At 40.1% G+C, this 22,622-nt stretch overlaps 1 protein-coding gene across 5 annotated transcripts in view; it reads right to left on the bottom strand.

Annotated features, from left to right (window-relative positions):
• LOC123770066 (protein kinase shaggy) overlaps nucleotides 1–21,507 on the bottom strand; it is a 65,462-nt gene extending 43,955 nt beyond the window's left edge. Inside the window, exon 1 of one of the 5 annotated variants that reach the window (XM_045761728.2) lies at nucleotides 20,943–21,507. In XM_045761728.2, coding sequence (XP_045617684.1) covers nucleotides 20,943–21,027 — 85 coding nt within the window. In that variant the 5' untranslated portion in view covers nucleotides 21,028–21,507. Of the gene's footprint in view, nucleotides 1–7,191; nucleotides 7,575–7,627; nucleotides 7,770–17,690; nucleotides 17,743–20,942 lie in introns of those variants that run through there. The other 4 variants (XM_045761725.2, XM_069301344.1, XM_045761726.2 and 1 more) reach the window with 4 other exon arrangements.
• Between the last annotated feature and the right edge of the window lie 1,115 nt (nucleotides 21,508–22,622).

Genomic DNA, 22,622 nt, shown 5'->3' on the forward strand with positions numbered 1-22,622 from the left:
GCAATGCCAGCAAATAAAACAGAAAAAGAAAAAATTTCCCTCCATGACATTGAACAAAAAATCCCCTTCAATTTTTTTAATAAATATTTATCATATTAATAAAGGCACAGTAATTTAAATTTTATGTACAAATATATGAAGACTGCCACTCGCTCCAGCAATTACATTATGTATGCCATGTCTCGAGCAGTTCAACACCTTAGCCAGTAAGCATCATGCCAGAGATGAGAATGGATGAACAAGAGGTATGTTGCATGGTGAAATCATGTGGTGACAGCATACAGCTGCTGTCACTTCCATGTGTTGGTGACAGCATACAAGAACAGCTGTTATGTCAATCAGTTCACTATAATAGTTGTACTATTATAGTGAACACCATGTGAGCATGAAAAACTAAGTAAATACAGTGAGAAACAATGAAAATCAATGACCAAGTTATTCCTGCACAGCACCTCGCCTCATTTCTGCTGGGGAAAAAAATCAGAACAATTTTCTCTTATGCATGAGACACTACTGAAATAGCCTGCGCAGTTTAGGGGTTAATGTACGAGATGGGTATGTCTTGCTAGGCACAACTAAATGACTGGCATCTAGATGTATAAGCTTTATGTAAAAACATCTGATCAGCAAATCAATTTAGAATTGGTCAAATTGCAAACCATTTTATTAGTCTTAATATTCTTAAGGTGAAAACTTTATTCCTTCCTTTGCTTACCTCATTCCTGCTTATTTACCTATCTCTGCAGCCTTGTTTACCTTAGCTACCCTTTCCTACACCCTCCCCATTTACCTTTCCTACACCCTCCTCATTTACATTTCCTACACCCACCACATTTACCTTTCCTACAACCACCACATTTACATTTCCTACACCCACCACATTTACATTTCCTACAACCACCACATTTACATTTCCTACACCCACCTCATTTACATTTCCTACACCCTCCACATTTACCTTTCCTACACCCTCATTTACATTTCCTACACCCTCCTCATTTACCTTTCCTACACCCACCACATTTACATTTCCTACACCCTCCACATTTACCTTTCCTACACCCACCTCATTTACATTTCCTACACCCACCTCATTTACCTTTCCTACACCCTCCTCATTTACATTTCCTACACCCACCTCATTTACATTTCCTACACCCACCTCATTTACATTTCCTACACCCACCACATTTATATTTCCTACACCCATCTCATTTACATTTCCTACACCCACCACATTTACATTTCCTACACCCACCACATTTACATTTCCTACACCCACCACATTTACATTTCCTACACCCATCTCATTTACATTTCCTACACCCACCACATTTACATTTCCTACACCCTCCACATTTACATTTCCTACACCCACCTCATTTACCTTTCCTACACCCTCCTCATTTACATTTCCTACACCCACCACATTTACATTTCCTACACCCTCCTCATTTACATTTCCTACACCCACCTCATTTACCTTTCCTACACCCTCCTCATTTACATTTCCTACACCCACCTCATTTACCTTTCCTACACCCTCCTCATTTACATTTCCTACACCCACCACATTTACATTTCCTACACCCACCACATTTACATTTCCTACACCCACCACATTTACATTTCCTACACCCACCACATTTACATTTCCTACACCCTCCACATTTACCTTTCCTACACCCACCACATTTACATTTCCTATATCCTCCACATTTACATTTCCTATATCCTCCACATTTACCTTTCCTACACCCACCACATTTACCTTTCCTACACCCACCACATTTACATTTCCTACACCCTCCTCATTTACATTTCCTATATCCTCCACATTTACATTTCCAACACCCACCACATTTACCTTTCCTACACCCACCACATTTACATTTCCTACACCCTCCTCATTTACATTTCCTACACCCTCCACATTTACATTTCCTACACCCTTTACATTTACATTTCCTACACCCTCCACATTTACATTTCCTACACCCTCCACATTTACATTTCCTACACCCTCCACATTTACATTTCCTACACCCTCCACATTTACATTTCCTACACCCTTTACATTTACATTTCCTACACCCTTCTTGTTTACCCACCGTGATGCTTACTTTTGCCAACTGTTTACTAATATAGCCAATTCACACCCTGTGCAAATAGACATGTACACTTTTTTAACAGGAGAATTTAAGGTGTGTTTGGAGGGGTTCACGTGCACACGAGTGCTAGTTTCCTCCAGCTGCGATAACCTGCGGCAAAGGCAATATTCTGAATAACACGTCCATAACATTTCAAAGTCGATGTTCTGATCCATGAGGCTGTAACATTGCAATGGCAACGTTGTGATCAACAAGGCTGTAATATTTCAAAGGCAACATTCTGATCAACAAGGCCGTAACATTTTAAAAGTAACATTCTAATGAACATGGCAATAAAGTTTTTATGGGTGGTGATAGTCATCAAGGACCACAGCAATGTTTCATGGGTGTCAGTTCTGTTCAGCATAGTAAAATTACTGGAGATAGCACCAAACTAATATGACTATGTAGCACTTGGAAGGGAAATGAGGACAGGGAGCTAGGGTATGAGGAAGGAAAGAAGGAACAATGCCCAACCACTTGAACCATTGGAGATTGAACACTGACCCTGCAAGAAGTGGGGCTGTCACTGTATCAACCAATCCAAGTGGTAAACAAGCCTAAAACAATATTTAATGCATGACAATCTCATCAACAAAGCCATAATACTTCATGGGTAATGATGTAATCGACAAGGCTATAATATATGCAGCTTCATGGGTAACAGTATGATAAAAAAAGCACTATCATGAAGAAAACTGCCTACAGGTATAATAGTTATCCTTACTCCCTAACCACCTCCCTCCCGTCTAGTCTTAGAAGCCTTATACAACACCAGTGGTTGGTTGGTACAATTTATTCTATCCTTTTTAGTCACTGATGCAACAGTTTAACTCATGCTTGTAGTCACCTTTACACGACTATCTAGACAGACCTACAAATGTGCTATAAAATCATTGTACTGTATGTACACGTACACCAACTCACCCAATTCAGTGTCATTCAGAACAATTAATGTTGTTCTGTTGTACCAATAGAATGCATAAAGGATCACAGTGTGTGTATAGTGTTTAGAAAAGATGAAACGATTTATACCACAGCTGGGAAAACATCACTAGACATGGAAGACAGCAACCATTTAGGACACCTCCCACCAACAGCTCCCTGAATAACACATTATGGATGCACTGCTAGGCCATCCTAGAAGCCATCAAAGTGGCAAATGTATGACGCTTGGGCAGGGAGGAAGAGCAATGCATGTCTCCTGGCTTTGTGCTCTACCATACTAAGCTTCCCATGCTGTCAAGCAAGACAGTAGTAAGATGGGTCAAGCATCATGCTGTACCACGTAATCTTAAAACCTTTTTGTGAATAGTTTACAATTTTTCACACTTTCTTGGAGAATGCCTCCCCCTCCACTTCTTCACCATGAAAGTAGGTGACAGAGGTAATGATAAAAATAATGGACTCTTTCAAACTTCCCCTGTTTAGTCACTTTAGGCTAATCCATGACTGAAATCAAACATTTTAACCATTTTAACTTGGGAGATATTAGGTTTTATATACAGTATTTAAACAATCATGGTAAAAAATAAAGCTTGAATTCTAAAAAAAAAACTACAGTACCTCGTAAACAACAGAGCAATGCAGACACAAGAAGTGCCCTCCCCCCCCTGCCCCCCCAAAACTTCCCACCTTGCCAACAACGTGACCTTGTCTCCAATTTCCTATAATGCTGCTGGACCACAGTTAACGAGGCTAGGGCCTCGACACCTTCATCTACAAAATGGAATGTGAAAATGAGCAGAATGCTAGCTGGTATATTTACACTTCTCTGTGCTGGCTGGCCAAATCTGACTGACTGCCAACTGATTCTATTTTGGGTATGGACTGAAATTATAAAACCATGTGAAGAATATGTTTGAGTGTTGTTCAACCTTGAGTGAACAATACATTTCTGGGGTTTGTTCAACAATAAATGTACAATACCTTTCTGGAAGTTGTTTAACCATGAGCGCACAATACTCTTCTCAGTGTTGTTCAACGAAGCGCATACAATACCCTACTGGGTGTTGTTCAACCATAAGTGTACAATACTCTTCTGGAAGTTATTTAACCATTGTACAACCCTTCTAGGTGCTGTTCAACCATGAGTTTACAATACCCTTTTGGGTGTTATACTCAGAACAACACCCAGAGGTTACAACCCCGTGACAACAGTTGTAACTACAGTACAAGGCACAGATTTCTGTGTCCCGCTCCTGTAGCAGCACCAGTTTCAGTAGATTCTCTGGATAGCTAGTTTGACTGACCTCTTGGAATGTGGGAGAAAGGTTGAAATTCGGGGGCCCACAGATGGACACCCGGATCCACAGACCTCGAGCAGGTCTCAACCCCTGAGATTCGAACCTAAGGTACTCACCTAATTGTGCTTGCGGGGGTTGAGCTTTGGCTCTTTGGTCCCGCCTCTCAACTGTCAATCAACTGGTGTACAGATTCCTGTGGGGATAGGGGGTGCAATTTGGTGGGACACAAATGGCTTCCTGAATCCAAAACCATATAGCTTGGTGGTGATAAGAGACAACCTCCATGCACATACTAAATATAGTCTCATTACAATGCATGACTGAAAACCAATGCTTGGTGCACTGCGGGATTGTCATTATCAATACAGTACAGTTATTCAAATATTTTAGTGTCTAATTCACATTTCTCTCTATGTAATTCAAATTTCCACCTGGTAATTTGATTTTCTTAGCATAACAGATCACATTGCTATCCATCATCAACCAAATAACTGAAATTAACTGAGAATTTACATTTTTCAAAACAATGACTGTAAACATATAATCAATCAAGAATGAACGAATATATCAGCAGTATAGCACCACAATAAAAAAGAATAATCATACATAAAAAAAAATGATCTCACAAAAATAATGACCTTAGACTACAATAAAAAAACTACACCAAATAATGATCCTATAAAAGTAATGCCTTTCAACCAAGACATCAGCATGAAAATAAATTATTAAATAAAAAATTATGTCTTCAACAAAAAAAGAAAGATCCACTGGATACATTAAACTAAAGAAACCAACTTAGTTTATAGCTGTAGTGCCCTACAACACCTCTTTCTCAGTTTTGAAATACATGGCAAAGACGATCTTTGACACCTGAGGAGCCATTCATAAATAAAAGTTAGTGTCAAGTCCTGTTACACGCCACTCCTACCTGTGCCCACATCTCAGTCCTGTTACACGCCACTCCTACCTGTGCCCACATCTCAGTCCTGTTACACGCCACTCCTACCTGTGCCCACATCTCAGTCCTGTTACACGCCACTCCTACCTGTGCCCACATCTCAGTCCTGTTACACGCCACTCCTACCTGTGCCCACATCTCAGTCCTGTTACACGCCACTCCTACCTGTGCCCACATCTCAGTCCTGTTACACGCCACTCCTACCTGTGCCCACATCTCAGTCCTGTTACACGCCACTCCTACCTGTGCCCACATCTCAGTCCTGTTACACGCCACTCCTACCTGTGCCCACATCTCAGTCCTGTTACACGCCACTCCTACCTGTGCCCACATCCGTCACATTGCTGTTCAATAATGCATCGAGCCATCACTATCTACTTAACAAGGCCTATAGTAAAGTTATCTATGTACAGTACTTATTAACCTTATTTAATTTCCAACAACGTTTCCTTTCCGTAAAAAATAGCCGATTCATCGGCCAAATGTACTCTCTGGAAAAGATACGAGAGATGTGAAATAATACATACGTGAAAGATATTGCATACATTCAAGAGTACTGTGCAGTATCTCTTTTTGAAGTTGTGAATTGAAATGGCTTCTATGATCTTTTTTCAAATGTTGAAATGTGATTCATACTTATGAAATACAATCATGCCAATTCCAACAGTACTGTATTCGACCAACATTAAATACATTCAAGTCTGTATAACCTAAACTTGCTCCACACATGCAATACATTCATGACCATGCAACCTTACTTGTTCCACACATGGAATAATGTAGATGCAAACCAGCTACAACAACCTCCTCCTCTCAAGTCACCAATTATCTATGTTTTCACTGGCAAAAACCTTTTAACATGCACAAAGGACAAATATGCAGTAAAAAAAAAAAATTTTAAGTTACTTATTATTATCATTAATTTAATATATTATACAAATGATCCAATAAATGGGCGATTTTGTATTGCATATTTGTGTCAGTAGTGCTCCAGGCAAAACCTACATCCTATGATATGCCCAGAACAAAACAGGCTGTTAAACATATCTCGGCTGCCAAGTAAATTGTAGATTCCAGTTTTGTTCATCTGTATGTGTATGATTAATTCAGTGAACAGCCTACAGAGTGCTCTGATAAAGTTCTCCAAAGCAACCATTCTAATGGCAGCTTATTTCTCTTACACATCAATGGAAAATCTATTGTTATTTCCTGCCCAACTATTTGCACTGGACAGTAGTGTGTCAGTCTCGATTCTTGTAGATCTGTTTAATTCCCATACTGTATATCCAATTGGATGGGCAGGACCTTCCCTCCATCCAATCCCAAACCCTTATCCTCATCCCTTCCAAGTGCTACAGTCATAACAGCTTAGTGCTTTCTCCTGATAATTACCTTATCTTACCTTCCTGCATTTATGCCTCATTTATAACCACTTAGCTTCCCAGTTTATTTCTACAAAACAATTAATAGTAATCTAAAGTAATAACTAGGTTATAGTGAATACAATATTAATACAGTATATTGAAAACAACTGAAAGTTTGCAGAATTATTCCCCAAAAGTTGATCAAGAACCTACATAGTTACTGCAGCTGTATGTTATGTACTGAATAACTTTGCTGTAATATGCTATGTATTATATCAGCAAGGCAAAGCAGCACAAATAATGGAGCAAAATGCTAGTGTATAAATTGAGATTACAAACTGATTCTGGGTTGTTTGGGAGTCACACAGAAACGTATGGCCAAGCCCCAATTTATTTGAATATATCGTACTGCAGCTAGTTTTTCCGATATCTCACATAAAATTAAAAAACAACAGCATGGCTGAAATACTCACGCTCCTGGGAAATACTTCTTCTAAACTTCATAAGGAGTTGTTTCATGGTTCAAAAACACATACTAATATGAAACACACACACAACCTGGCCACTAAATTGACCACAGATTACAAGTTAAAATAATACAGCGAGACACTTAAAATAGTTTCCTCGTTTCGACAGAACCGAATTGATGAACACCCTGCGACCTCGACACACTGTGCTCAAGACATATCACCAGCGTTTACTTAAGATAGTATTAGTGCACGAATCTCCAGTAACCATTCAACACATGTTTACACAAGTACCATAACTACTGACGCTTTTTAAGTCACTTAACAAATACTACACTAAGTGCACTTTCACAGATTAGTTCTTTTACAATCACGTTCTTATTCTGTCAGGCATCTAATGCACCTAATCAAGTCACTCACGAGATGCAAGTTGGAAAGGTACCTCGATAAGTACGTTTGCGTGCAATCAGGTCTCCACTCTCGTGAGTAGCCACTGCACTGAGCTGAGTTGCAAGCATGACTATCGGCTACACAGGTAGGCTACAGATCCCAGTCTCCCAGTCCACAAATAGCCGCATGCAGTGTGGAGCCAACTGCCAGTGTACGTGCAGAGAGCAGTTAAAGTAACCCGTTCACGGCCAAAGCTTGGCACTAACACTGGCTTTCCTCTTCAGTATAGTGCCAAAACTATGCTTCAACTTGGCACCATCCCTAGCCACCCCCAACACCACCCAATCTGTACCCAGTGCCAACCAACCCTCCTCAGACTGTCTACTCCTGACCTAAATTCACACATGAATATCCATAGCATGAAAATCAACCACACCAAAAACACGTTCTAATTCAAACCGTGTCTACATTCCCTTGGTATATAGTCAAGAATTACCCTACATGTAAGAACTGAGCGATCTCTCTCTCTCTCTCTCTGTAACCCTTGCGCTATAATTAGTTTAATGTCGTCGGTTCACCCTCTAACATCTCTTCCTCTCACCACCACAAAATTATGCTAGCATCACAAGATAATAATGAGTGTCATTATTAACTTTAAGAACGAATGATATTCATGCAACTGCCTCACCCCTCTCCCCATCCTACACACTACTCAATAATAAAAACCGAGTGGTTCTGGTAACATGACCCAAAAATAGTCAAAATACATGTGTTGTGAAATATTGTCCTTCAATCCTTTTTAAGTCTATAGAAAAATTGCAGTTACCTTTTTTTTCATAGTTATGACAGTTACAGCACTGGAAACTATTTTTTTCAGGCCTAACCCAGTCCATTCCAGCACTAGTCATTTACCATCTAAGAAAACACCCAATAATGATTTCTTATACAGTACTATCCAATTCAAATATATAAACAGAATTAAAAGATTTTGGGGCTAGGTTTGTTCATAGGAAATCTGGGTAATCATGGAAAAGTATTCTATTCACACATTCTTCTCAAAGCAACTTTTTTGTCAAAACACACACAATGCAAGCAACATTCCTAGGTGAGAGCAAGAGACTGGAGGATTTCTCAATATTACACTCAAAATACTGTATAGTCAAATTTGCACATAATCCCTGGTTAAAGGAAAATACCAAGGATTTAAAGCAACACTGAGCAAACAATTCAACACAAGTGCTGACTAGAAAAAATTCCTCGAGTTCAGCTCACCAGACCAACTCGTGTCCCATAGCACAGTGGTTTACATCCTCAGTTCACAGCCAGGGGACCCAGCTGTTTGTTGTCTACCTGTTATTGGTTCTGGAAATTAATGTCCCTATCTTTAACCAGGCAGTTGGTGGTCTAGTCAACCAGGCTCTTAGATGCCACTGCACACAATCTGGCGCAAGAATCAGCCCAGTTGATTGGATACCATTTGGAGGTTGTTATGGAGTACTGTACTTGGGTTCAATCCCCAGGCAGGACAGAAATGGTTTGACACATTTCCTTTCACCTGATGCCTCTGCCCACCTAACAGTAAAATAGGTAACCAGGAGTTAGGCAACTAATGAGGGTTGCATCCTGGGAAAGGTCAGTAGTTGCTCACCCTACTAAGTACAATGTGAATTATACCAAGCATTAGAACTCAAGTCTAAAATCTAGCACCAGGAATGTTTGTCCACTTGACAACATACTAATATACAATTCTAAGTCCTGTACTGTATCAATGTAACCCACTTTGGCCAACAAAAGTGTAAAGATTGTTCAATACATAGTTAAGAAAAAAGACCCTAATTATAGACAACCAGATAAGATTTTTACCACAGGACTACATTATTTATAGGGAAAAATATAGTCTGTTTTCAACAAAATATTCCCCACCTAATGCTTGATATTCTTTTAAACAAAAACTCAGTACATATTTCAGGGTTCCAAATGTAATCCTAATATGTAATACAGTATTCATATCATGTCTTACTGAATTTCATTCACTCTTGTAAAAAACAGCATTTGCCTGCTTACTAACCTTATCTTCCTGGTATAGAGGATGGGGGGGGGGGGTGAATGCAGCTGTGCACACACACTGAGTAGGTAGAGGGCCTCAGAGGATACAGATGCCCTTCTCTCCGTGTTCAGAGGTACACTAGACTACTGAACACACTACTTTCACATGCGCTGCATAGACAGTAGTTACAATAAATGCAACTACCTCTTTTGTTTGTAAGTACAGTACTGTACTATCTATAGTACATAGTCAAGGGGTACAAATCTGACTTCTGGTCTCTAACAGTCCTTGGTGCCTAAGAACATAAGAATAAAGGTAACTGCAGAAGGCCTATTGGCCCATATGAGGCAGCTCCTATTTATGACCACCCAATCCCACTCATAAATGTCCAACCAATGCTTGAAACAATAATGGACCCCACCTCCACCACGTTTTGCGGTAATTGGTTCCACAAACCAACACCCCTGTTACCGAACCAGTATTTACCCAGGTCATTCCAAAATCTAAACTTATCCAATTTATACCCATTGTGTCGTATTCTGTCTTGTGTTGATACTTTCAATACCCTATTAATATTCCCTTTGTCATGTCCATTCATCCACTTGCACACCTCTATCATGTCATCCCTAATTCTTCACCTTTATAGAGAGAATGTAATTTAAGCTTTGTCAGTCTTCATATGACAGGTTTCTAGTTTGAGGGATTAACTTTTTCATCCTATGCTGGACGCATTCTAGTGAATTTAGAAACAGCATTTTGTAGCTGTTGCATACAACACAGCTACAAAAGTGCTAGGAACTCTTTGAAAATATGTACTTCAAAAATATAACGAAATATGAAAGATATCTATAGAAACCTGTCAAATAAATATTATAATAGTTTTTGCACGATTCAGTGTGTGTGGCTCTTACAAAAATCAATGTAATTTTTTTGGATATAGTTAAATTTTAAGGGATGCTTACTTTACTCTGTTGTTTTGAGGCAGAAGAACAGTAATTAAATTGTAGGCTGATATCGAGGTAGACACCCAGAAAGGAGTCTATTAGCCATCAATAGAAGGGGTTACAGGGACTGTCCCCCTCTCAACACCACAAATGAAAGATCTGGAAATCTTAAGGAATTCCAAAAATCTTTTTGGAATAGAAAGATAGAAAGAATGGGGCCTGACAGATGAGTGGACAGCGCTTTGGATTTGTAGTCCTGAGGTTCCGGGTTCGATCCCCGGTGGAGGAGGAAACAAATGAGCAGTTTCTTTCACCCTGATGTGCCTGTTCACCTAGCAGTATAGGTACCTGGGAGTTAGACAGCTGCTACGGGCTGCTTCCTGGGGGGGTGTAACAGAAGGAAAAAAAAAAGAGGCCTGGTCGAGGACCAGGCCGCAGGGACGCTAAGCCACGAAATCATCTCAAGACAACCTCAAGATAGTCTACATTAATGCCCAAACAGTCCTTAACCATTTAGATTAACCAAAAATAATAATGCTGGCCCTAGCTCTTTTCTTACCAAAAAACTATCAATTTCAGCCATACAACTGTTGTTATAGCATGTAATGTGCACATCAGAAAAAGACCTATTTACCGTTTATAGACAATTTGGGAGCTTGCAAGGGCAATGAAAAACTTGCTGGGGTGGGAAATGGAAAGACAGTTTAAGCACTATCTCCATAAACCTACTGTATAGTACATGTACTCATCACTCAAAAGTGACCAATAGATCCAGGCTCTTACATCACTGAGGCATGCATGTAAACAACAAAACTAAGACCATCCAATATTCAAGAGTGGTGTGTTGGTGCCTCATTATGTCGTGAGGAGGGTTCCGTAAGTAGACACCCAGCGATCCAACAGCAAAATAAGTTACCTACCTCAAGACCCTTCTGACATACTGGCACTGTATGAGTACACTTCACAAAAACTAGCCTTGTTATCAGGGAGAGAAAAGTTCAAATAAATGTCAGTCGTGGTTTATCATTTACAGTTGCTGCTGCTGTTTTAGATTCAGCTACTCTGAACAAAAGTTCCAATTAGCATGGGCTATGGTGAGCATATAGTGCACTTACCTGGCACAAGAGCAGGGTTGTGACTGATCATTTACAGATTACATTTTCTAACCTCGGTTACTATAAATAAATAAATAAATAAATTTCAAACCTGACCAAGAACAATACGGCTTGAAAGCATACAAAATTAATTTGTTCTGCCCATAAGAAGCAATTATTTAAACTTCACAAATGAATACTATACAGTACAAGACAGAAATTTTAGAGAACTACAAACTACTGTTGAAATGCAGGCCTATAATAATATGAACATTACAGTTCCTTAGTAATGTTCACATCACAATATTGTACCGTGTAGCCTAGAGCAGGGGTATTGAAACTTATGATCCATGGACCAGTAACGGTCCAGGAGTTTCCAATTAAATTAGAAATAATAAAATGGGAAAATATTGAAGTCAAAGGATGGTGTCGAACTTGCACCCCTATACTCCACAGGCATACTCACTACCAGGGTCGAGTCAGTGGTGTGTGCCCGGAGTCCGGGAACGTAGATGCAATCTCACTGTACAGCCTCAAGACTTTTTCATAGGGTGCAACTTCCTTGTGACTCCATTGTCCAACATAACTCTTGTGCATTAATTAAAATAACACACTAGAACTACACCAGGAATAATGTCGTCGATGAAGTCAACGATATTAAATAACTTGTTCACAGTTGAAAAAAAAATTTACAAAATAAAATTATAAGATGCCTATCAATTTCCACTACATTTATTACACTTTCAATATAAAGTTTCTTGAATCACACATGATTAATAGCCAATTCACACTCCCTACAGATGTGCAATTTTCAACCCGTCTTTAATGTATTTATATGGGAACATCTCCACAAGTACAGTAAACTACATTTGGTATGCACACTCGCATTCCAATTAATATACAGCAAAGAATATTGGATTGTATGCTCAGTTGAACATGTGTACTGTATGTGAATATATGAAAAATATAAAACAAATATTTTCATAAAACAGTAAAAACGAAAATTGTTGGTCTGCCACATTAGTTTGAGAAGCACTGGTCTAGAGTTGGCCACAGTTCAGAGGTAAATTATGCCAGCGCAAAACTCTAGGGGACACACACACCACCTTTCTAAATAATGTAATAAAGTCAACTACAGTACAGTACAGTATTACATTGTGGAAATTGTGGAAATTATTTATTCAAACCATAGGCTCCTTAAAGCAGAATTCAGACAATCAAATAACCCAACTACATGTACATGAAATAAAGGAAAACAACCTTATTCTGGCCCCATCATGGACCCCCGGATGACAAAAATTTACAAGGTTACAAACAAATTTCAACACTGCTCTTCAAAACAAAGCAAAGAGGATAAGAGGCTAGCCTAAGAGTTTCCTTGATCTTAAGATTAGGTACACTACACAGTAAAGATATTACAGTATGTAGTGGAGTGTGTGAGGCAAGATAAGCAAGGCAACCTTGAGGTGGTTCCAAGGATCAATGTCCCTGCAGCCTGGTCTCTGACCAGGCCTCCTGCTCGGCTGTCTGGTCAACCAGGCTGTTTAACCCCACTGCTTGCAGCCTGACATAAGTTACAGCCTGGTTGATCAGTTATCCCTTGCAGGTATTTAAAAAGTTCCCTTATGAATACTGAGAAGTTGGCTAATTGTAACTATGTAGTGATAGACCATCAATAATTCACATTTTGTACTTTTAAAGTACAGAACAAAAATGCTAAAACCATACTTAAAGATTCCAATGTCGAGTATAGCACATATATATACAGTACAGTATATATACATATGCACTATATTGCATGTATTAGGTCTACAATTGCTAGGAGAGGCCTAGAGTCCCATTTACATTGCCATTAAAATTTTCCCATTTGGCCAAATTCAATATTACAAATCAACTTCTTGATGATCCATCACTTCATGGTTCATACCCTCGACCAAATAGTTACTTTAAGTACTGGTACTTTCATCTTAGGAGGATACCTACCTACCTTACAGTGTATGTGTAGTTTCCGGGGATCAACGGCCCCGCGGCCCAGTCTCCGACCAGGCCTCCCATAAAGAGGCCGTTGGATGGGCTGATCTTAGCATACCCATGGGCAAATATAACACAATCAGATTCATCAGTTTAATAAGGACATAGTTATGCCTTTTGTTTGCCAAACATGAAGGGACCACTGGCTTACGTATGTCATTCCATGTCTTCAGTCAGATATGAAAGGTCCAACACCAACATAAAAAGGTAACAAAGATAACCAGGTTTCTGGATGTTTAGGCCCCAGCATCCCATAAGGCCAGATACCAGCATTAGGTACCCTAAAGTTCAGTGGCTTGTTTCCTTGGAACCGCTGACCATAAAGAACTGATATTACTTGACATAGTAACAGGGCGTGTTAGAACTGTATGACAGTGGTTTCATATCTACCTGGAGTTTACAAGTAGTCAATTTTGAGTTATCACCAGGCAAACCTGGCCACAGGCTGAGCTTGTATAGCGATAACTTGCTTCCTCGGGTGGTTTCTCTTTGGAGTACTTTACTGGTTCAATAAAGTATTGGAGAATATTTAGTTTATGGCTTTTTATGATTTTATTCTGTGCACTGGTGTGCACAGTGTCCACCAGTGCAGGTTAAGAGTTTTTGGACTCCAGTAGCAAGATGCAGGCAACTTACCCCTAATTCTCATTTGATTTTACATTTCTAATATAAAAAGAATGCTCTTTTTATACTTACCAGAAATCATTATAGTACTGTACTCATAATGGTGACCGAGTCTTGTTCATGAATTAAATATTTACAAGCAAGAATTTGAATCTACTGTATATTGATTCCCAATCATACATGCAATACCAATACTTTATATCACTTTCACAACATCACAATGTACAAAACATAAGATATACCCTGTACAGCTGTAGGCTACCAAAATAACAAGTAATCAAAAGTAGCCTAAATGTGAGGTTTTAAATTCTTGGCAGGTTTAGCTGATTGTTCTAACACAGATGGTAGTACCGTTCATACCGGATCAAAGTGCCAGTTTTGAAGACCTGACATTAGAGGGCCTCGTAGTACAGCTGGCTTTTTTTAATTCACTATCTGGGATCCCAGATTCAATTCCCAAGATAGAAATGGTTGGGCCAATATCCTTTCGCCTAATGCCTCACTTCATCCAGCAGTAAATGAGGTACCCAGGAGTCAGGCCAACAGTTGTGGGGATTGCATCCTGGGGAAGGTCAGTAGTTTGACCTTGGGAGGGGGGAGGGGGTTTAAGTGACCTCATTTTAAGCCTAGAGCACATATATACAATATATAATCATGGAGAATAATAAACATTATTCACTCAACCAAAATAGATACCACAACTAGGGGCTAAACAAAATATTTAAAGTAATCTTATGGGGCCGGGAAATCAAAATGTTCTCGAATTACAGTACAGTACAATATATGAAAATTACTTGAAATGTTACACTGTACAAAATTTGGCATCAGATTCGTGAAAGTTTCACCCCAATATGTTAAGAAATAGATTTTATATGATTAAAAAAATATTAATGATAAGAACAGCTCCTATTAAATGGAGCCGAGGCATAGTAACTGCAGTAATAAAGAGATGCAGGCACCTGCCCGATGTACAAAGAAGAATAGTAGTAAGAAGTGTCCAAAAGTGAATATGCAGCTGGTGCCTTTTTATCACTGCTGAGTATTACATAACAAATAATAATGAGTATGTATGTATCATATTATATATGTATGTATGTATATATGTATCATATTATATATGTATATATGTATCATATTATATATGTATGTATATATATATATCTCTCCCCTAAATCATTATAATTATCCTATACTTTATTTGTTTTTAGTGGGAGTTGGGGTTACCTTTTCTGAACTTCAACACATATTGACCTACAATTTTCACATATTCGAGTATGAATGCCAAGTAATCTTTATTAAAACATTCAAGATCATTCATCAATTAGAACTACAGTACCATATTCGTTGTCGATAACTTCAACTCCAATCATCTCTAAAACTGGAGGCGACTTCAAAAATCCAGTTTCTGACCGATTCTCATAATTTTTTTATATTATGTACATACTGTACTGTAGTTCTTAGTTCTACGGTTTCCATAGGTGCGTTTATTTATATACCCATAACTTTGGGAGGTGTACATTTTTCGGTCAAAATATACAAACATTCCATCAAATTTTGCGCATATTTTGAAGGCTACATTGACTTTTTTTTTTACAGTAAACTATACTCTCAAACAAAATTTTCTATAATAGAAAAAGAACATTACATGCCATTCTGAGCCCATAATGAATAAAATAAAAATTTGTGAATTATTAAATTCGTTGGCATAATTTGAAATTGTGAAAGTTTCAATTTTTAAAACAACATTTTTTTTCCCTGTTCATGAAATGATATTGATCTATTATATGAAAAGTTGAAGCATTTACCATGTAAATTATGCACAAAATATATGAGTTTGAGGAAAGTTTAAAAATTTTCAAACCAGCCCCTTAACCACCGTGCTTCGCAGAGTTTATTGTGAAATTCCCCCGATGCGCATGAAATAAAAGTGTTCCCAAAAAATTATTTTTTCTTCGTAAAATGATAAATTCCCTACCCTGAACATGTCTATGTAAAAATAAATACCAAATTCCACTTACTTTGGCTGTGGGTACATGGACAAGGTGCGCTGTGACGTCATCAGGGCCTGGTCGCCCGTGCGTGAATCGCCCAGACACGGTCGCGCAGGCCATTCAAGCACCGGGTGTTGCCACAAATATATTTTCAATTATTTGTTTTACGTATTACCAATGCGGTTTTATTTGTTTTTTTATCATATATGATGCATATTTGTGTCCTTTACAATATGTATACAGTAGAACGTTCATAATGTTCCATGGAACTGTGATACATGTGTCAGTAATGTGTCCACAATAAATGTTTATTGTCGCAATATTACCTGTTAAAATTTCACTAAAATTACAATATGTACAGTTTCACACACTATTTACACAGTAACACACTGTATTACACACTCAGTACTTCGGAGGCGAGTAATAATCAACAAAGTAGCCCACGGTGCACAGCACGACTTCACTCCCAGTGCTTCATTTCCTGTTTCACTTCCTGTTTCTTCATTCTGTGCTTGCAAATAATGCACTCATGTATACCCTTGGCTTTAGTACTTGCAGGTTGTATGTAGCCAAGCTTGCAAAGCATAAGATAGTATTGAAAAGATTATAGGAAAAGATCAATTTGTATGGTCCCACACAGGAAGAGGTTCAGCTTACCTCAAGAGTGTCCGTCAGTCAGAAAGTGAACTTGATAAAACACCCTAAAGGGTACTTGATCACCGGGCTGTAATTTACACATCAGACTGTGAGCAGCAGTGTCTATCAGCCTGTGTGACCATAATGCAAACCAAGAGGCCAGGTCAGAGATCGAGCCGAGATGAGAATGATCCTAGAAACCATGTCAAGGCAATACTAGCCGATACAGTACTTATAATTCATCCCATCTAAAAATAAATCTAGGATAGTGCCTCAAAACAGTAAAATTTAAAAAGTGTACAACACAGAAAAACCAGCAATAACTTGACGTGACCTAACTCAATCGCAGAGACCTAATCTTTCTTGGTTGTAATACAGTGTACAGTATTAATAATTTAATTTTCAATCTTTACATTTTCAAACTTTATTTCGGCAGATAGTGTGTGCAACAATCTGCCAAAATAAAGTGTGACCCTATGTTAACAAAATCCCATTTAATTAAGCCTAACGAGCTCCTCAGCTGCCGGCAACTGAAAAAATACCTCATTACTTACAACACTGGATGAACAAAGCCCCAGAATGCCCTAACTCTTCTGGCATACTGTACTACAATAATATATACAGTACTCTATATACAATATGAAAATATATCTGAAAAAAGTGTGAATAAAAATTCAAACTTCTGGCTTTACCTGACTGTGAATGCTTCACATGAAAATATGACATTTTTTTTTATCATTAAATTTACCTGAATTTACCTGAGGGCCACCATCTCTAGTGGCCATGATGGGGACAGGAATCCGGTGGCTTGTCAAAGGTCCCTCGAATATGCCTGAGGATTTTGAGCTGGGGTAAGGTGTTATATTTAATAACTTATTAGTGCTTTCTGTTTTCACGCAGATGTAGAATTATGCACGTAATTATTTAATTTTCAACTTACTCTAGGCACCAAACTGAAGTAGTAGCCTAGGTAGACAAAATCACACTTACCTATGCCTAGCAAGCTCCTCGGTCACTTTAAATTAAAAAACATTACATTATTGCATGCATTAAAAGAAGCCTCTCCAAATGTCCGTGCATAGACTAACTCTTCGAATATACAGTACTGTACTACAATATGTTTCAATATGAAAGGTACAGTATATGAAGAAGTGTTGCCCCTTTTGATAAAAAATAATTACGTCCATCACCGAGAATGCCGTAATAATGTTAGACCTATAGTAAGTATTAAACAGTATTTCAACAAGACTATCTTGATAAAAGATGTATACAGCACAGTACATAGTGTAGAGTAACTCCACACTGGTTTAGTTTCAATAGTGCATGAAATGGGTTCATGGGGAAGAAGTTCTATTACAACAGGTAGATGCTCTACAGGGGCATTACCAGTTACTGCATTCCCATCCCATGCACATTACCATTAACCATCCAGTTGGACTTTGTCACATCATACCCAAGATAATTCAACAGATATTAAAAACCTACCTAACCTAATCAAACCCAAGCTAAAATAGCCTGCACTTAATAATATATTTTGGTAAATTAGAAACAACCTGTGTATGACTTGATCGTACCCATCCAGCCATAAGCACAAGAGGTAAATCTTCTCATTGGAGGCACAGTAATATATATAGCTACCAACTACAGGCACATCAGGCTATCTTCTTCTTGAGGTTATCTTGAGATGATTTCAGGGCTTAGTGTCCCCGTGCCCGGTCCTCGACCAGGCCTCTTCTTTGTTACACACCCCCCAGGAAGCAGCCCGTAGCAGCTAACTCCCAGGTATCTATTTACTGCTAGATGAACAGGGGCATCAGAGTGAAAGAAACTCTGCCCATTTGTTTCCGCCTCCACTGGGGATTAAGCCCGGAACCTCAGGACTACGAATCCCAAGCACTGTCCACTTGGCTGGCAGGTCCCTTTGTCAGGCTAGCCTATAGAAACACCACCTAACCATACACATAATACAGTAGTTTTCTAACAAAATATCATAATTTTTTGGTTCCCTATACTATCAACTATTAGCTATGTAAACATGATAAGTATAACTTGCATGCACTTGCCCTTTCCAGGCCTCGGGATGATTCTAGATGGCAAAGTATGAACAGCACAGATGGCTAACTCAACAAATTTGACAATAATGGAATTGACAACATTTTGGTCCATCCAGGACCATTATCAAGTCGTATAATGGTCTAGAATGAACCGAAATGTCAAAAAATTTCTTTATTTTCAGATATGTGGAATGGTGATCATTTTCAACCACATTGTGACTTACTGTCTGCAACACCATAAATATCCTTTCAAGACATTAATGTAGTTACAAGCAAAATTCTTCATACTGAGGGTTAAATGGTCCAGCTATACAGTAACTGACCAACCCATAAATATGAAGTATTTCAAGAATAATGAACCCTAACCCAACTGCTTAGCTCATATAATATTGGTCATTTGCCTGAATATATCCATGGGTCACCATCTCAACTGGGACAGGAAGCCAACAACTTGTCAAAGATCCCCCATTGTGACTGTTGGACCAAGTTATCACAAGTCGAGCCTGGCCTTGGGCTGGGCTCGGGGAGCAGAACAACTCCCACAACCCTCTCCAGGTATACTCCAGGTACCCAAGGATTTTCTATTATAATTTTAAAATGAAATACAGTACTGTAATGCCTTAGTAGTAATAGCTTAGGTGGGTAGGCAGTTACATGGGTTTATAACCCCATGGGTGGAAAAGAATCGCCTGTTTTCTGCACCTTCACTGTGGCTTGTCGAGCTTAAAGCTACTGCCCCTTACATGGGTAACATTTAACCTTTCATAAATATTATACCTTACAAGTGCAGCACCCTCATAGGACAACCATACTCCCTAGCTTAGGGTGCATCATGGCGTACATTTCAGAAAGTCGCGCCACACACGGCTGGCTCTACAGTACATAAATACAAAACCATTTTCCTGGTTAACCAAAGCTACCTCAGCTGCCTAATAAACTCTCACCTCAGGCCCAAGACTATGTAGCCCCATCACCAAACATTACGTAAACGAGGACAGGCCTCAAACAAATTTGATGTCATCTGGAAAATAAAAAAAAATAAAAAAAGCTAAATACACACCGATCCTCAAACCCATGACCTCTCAAGTAGATTAAGCCTCTTGTCTCCCAACCCCTCTATACCACAGCCCCATCCCCAGTCCTCTTGACCAGCTGGATCCCCCCCCCCTCACCTTGGTCTCCTAACCCCCCCCCCCCTGATATCCTAACCCTCCTGTCCCATCCCCCCCCCCCTAGCCCTTCCACCTGCACCCATCCTTGTCCACCAATCCTTTGAGACCCAATCCTCTCATTCCTCAATCCCCGGCCCCCCCCCCCGCCCCCACCCCTTGTCTGGCAACCCATTCATCCCGCCCCACCAATCCCCTGACCTGCTTTGGTGACCCTTTAATCCCAAATCTATCCATCCCCGGATCTACTTATTGCCCAACCACAACGGCCCTAAACTAAAAAGCTAACATTACCTGCAGTAAGAAAATATAACCAAGGAATATTTCTTGAAGGATATTACATTAGGCCTATGGTCATTTTCAGCATTCTTTGGACAAGACAGAAAGGTGGAAGATCAAAAAAAAAAAAAAAAAAAAGGCAACATGGAGGCCCTGGCTTCCAGACCCCCAGAGTACTCATGTTGGACCCGAGGGTGGGGGTGTGGGCCTCAGAGGTGGGGGGGTGCTGGGGGAGGGGGTCATGGGTGCTGGGGCCACCCACCCCCATCAGCTGTTTTCTGCCGTCCCCCCCCCCTCCCCCCACCCCCGCCACGCCCTGTGCCGCCCATACCCCCGCCCGCACGCCCATCCCCGCCCTCCCTGGCGCCCACAGCCCCCTCCACCACCCCGCCAGGGAGGGCGTGAGGCAGGTGGAGAGGGCAACTACCCGCCAGGAAGAAGTGTAGACTAGTGGGGGACGATGGGTGCCCGCCATCACGGTATCCTCCCTCTACTTACTGCTTATTTTCATGCCCGGGAAGGAAACTGAAGGCGGTCCTTTGTTCCCTTCAGCGAAGCTTGTAGTCCTGGGTCGTCCACTCATCGTCGAAAAGGTTCAAATAAGGAGGAAACTTACGAAAATCCCGTTTCATTTCACGCGCACGAAAGAATCACGAGCCCAGCTCCGCTAGGCAGGTCCATGTTTCCTGCTATACCACTCCACCGCCCATCTCGCTACACTTATCACTATAATGTACACACTATAAGGGAGCCATAACCCCCGAAATACGCCACGGAGGGCCAATACATTAGTGGGATTTGCAAAGATTTCTCCTCTTGCTGTGCACTCTGGATATTCACAGCCTTACTGAGATGCGTTCCATTATTGATCCTCACGTCCCTACCCAGCAGACGGCTCGCTCTACTTCCATTTTCTGGCCCTCGCCTACACCTCACGCCTTCCCTGGCTAATTTTGACCCTCCTGTGACCCGCGAAGAATATTACCGTGTGGGTTATGGGGCGCTAAATACCCAGAGTGAGGAGATAATATTTTTCCTACAAGAGGCGAGCTGAGCGTTTAAGAGTCTGGCGAGATACATTCATCATTATTGGAACCGAGGCCTGCCATTGACCGAGAGGCGAGGGCGCTCAGCCAATCATGAGCCTTGACTCATCCCTTCTCGTCACCAGTCTCTTCTCTTGCCACATTCATCCTCGGCCGCATCCACTTCTTCCTCCTCTTTTCCCCACAAACGCCTCACAACCCCGTATTTTGACAATTTTCAACCCTGTACCAGTTCTTTCCAGAGATCGGTTCCCACAAAGGCGAAAAAATCTTCCCCTACTTCTATGTTTCGTAACTTTTCATTTTGATGAGGCGGTGGGAATCTCCAGGAATGACGTCATTGACAAGTGAGGATCGATGGGCGCACACGTTTAATGAATGAACGTACTCTTATAGTAGTACTCAACCTGATATACCTACCCCGCCTTTCTCAGCGTCTCATCACACATCTCCTATAAACTTAGAAAATCTACATTATATGACAAATCATATACAAGCAACAGTTGATGTTTGGTTTGACCGGTAATATATGCTACGTTCAAGTTTGAACGTCTCTAACTTCTTTTACAACGGCGTGTCTGTCGTGCCAATATATATGTTAATTTACACCAGGAAGAGTCAGGGTGGCCCTTGTTGGTACAATACACATTCAACGTGATTCATATGCCACTTGTCAACAACCCATAGCTTGGTAATGAGTCCCTTATAATTTAATTTTTTTAATTCCTAATTTAATTTTATTTATATATATATATATACAATAGTTCTTACATTCTTGTAAAGCCACTAGCACACATAGCGTTTCGGGCAGGTCCTTAATCCTAATTTTTCCCCGGAATACGACCCGCCAAATCGGGTACCCATTCACTGCTGCGTGAACAGAGGCTGTGCGGTTAATTCTGGTTAAGAATTGGCGCCCAGTCAATCCTCCCCGGCCAGGATACGAACGCAGGCCAAAGCGCCGGGCGAGTGTTTTACCACTGCGCCACGGGGAATGCGGACACAACCACAGATCTCTTGCTATATATACGCGTGTGCCTCGTTACTTTATACTTTAACAAGTACAATATTCCTATTGTTCTAATAGGAAGTACTTGTGTCTAACCTCACACCAACGCCCACAGGAGGAGTG

This window comes from Procambarus clarkii, chromosome 45 (assembly GCF_040958095.1).
Source record: "Procambarus clarkii isolate CNS0578487 chromosome 45, FALCON_Pclarkii_2.0, whole genome shotgun sequence".
Taxonomy (NCBI): domain Eukaryota; kingdom Metazoa; phylum Arthropoda; class Malacostraca; order Decapoda; family Cambaridae; genus Procambarus; species Procambarus clarkii.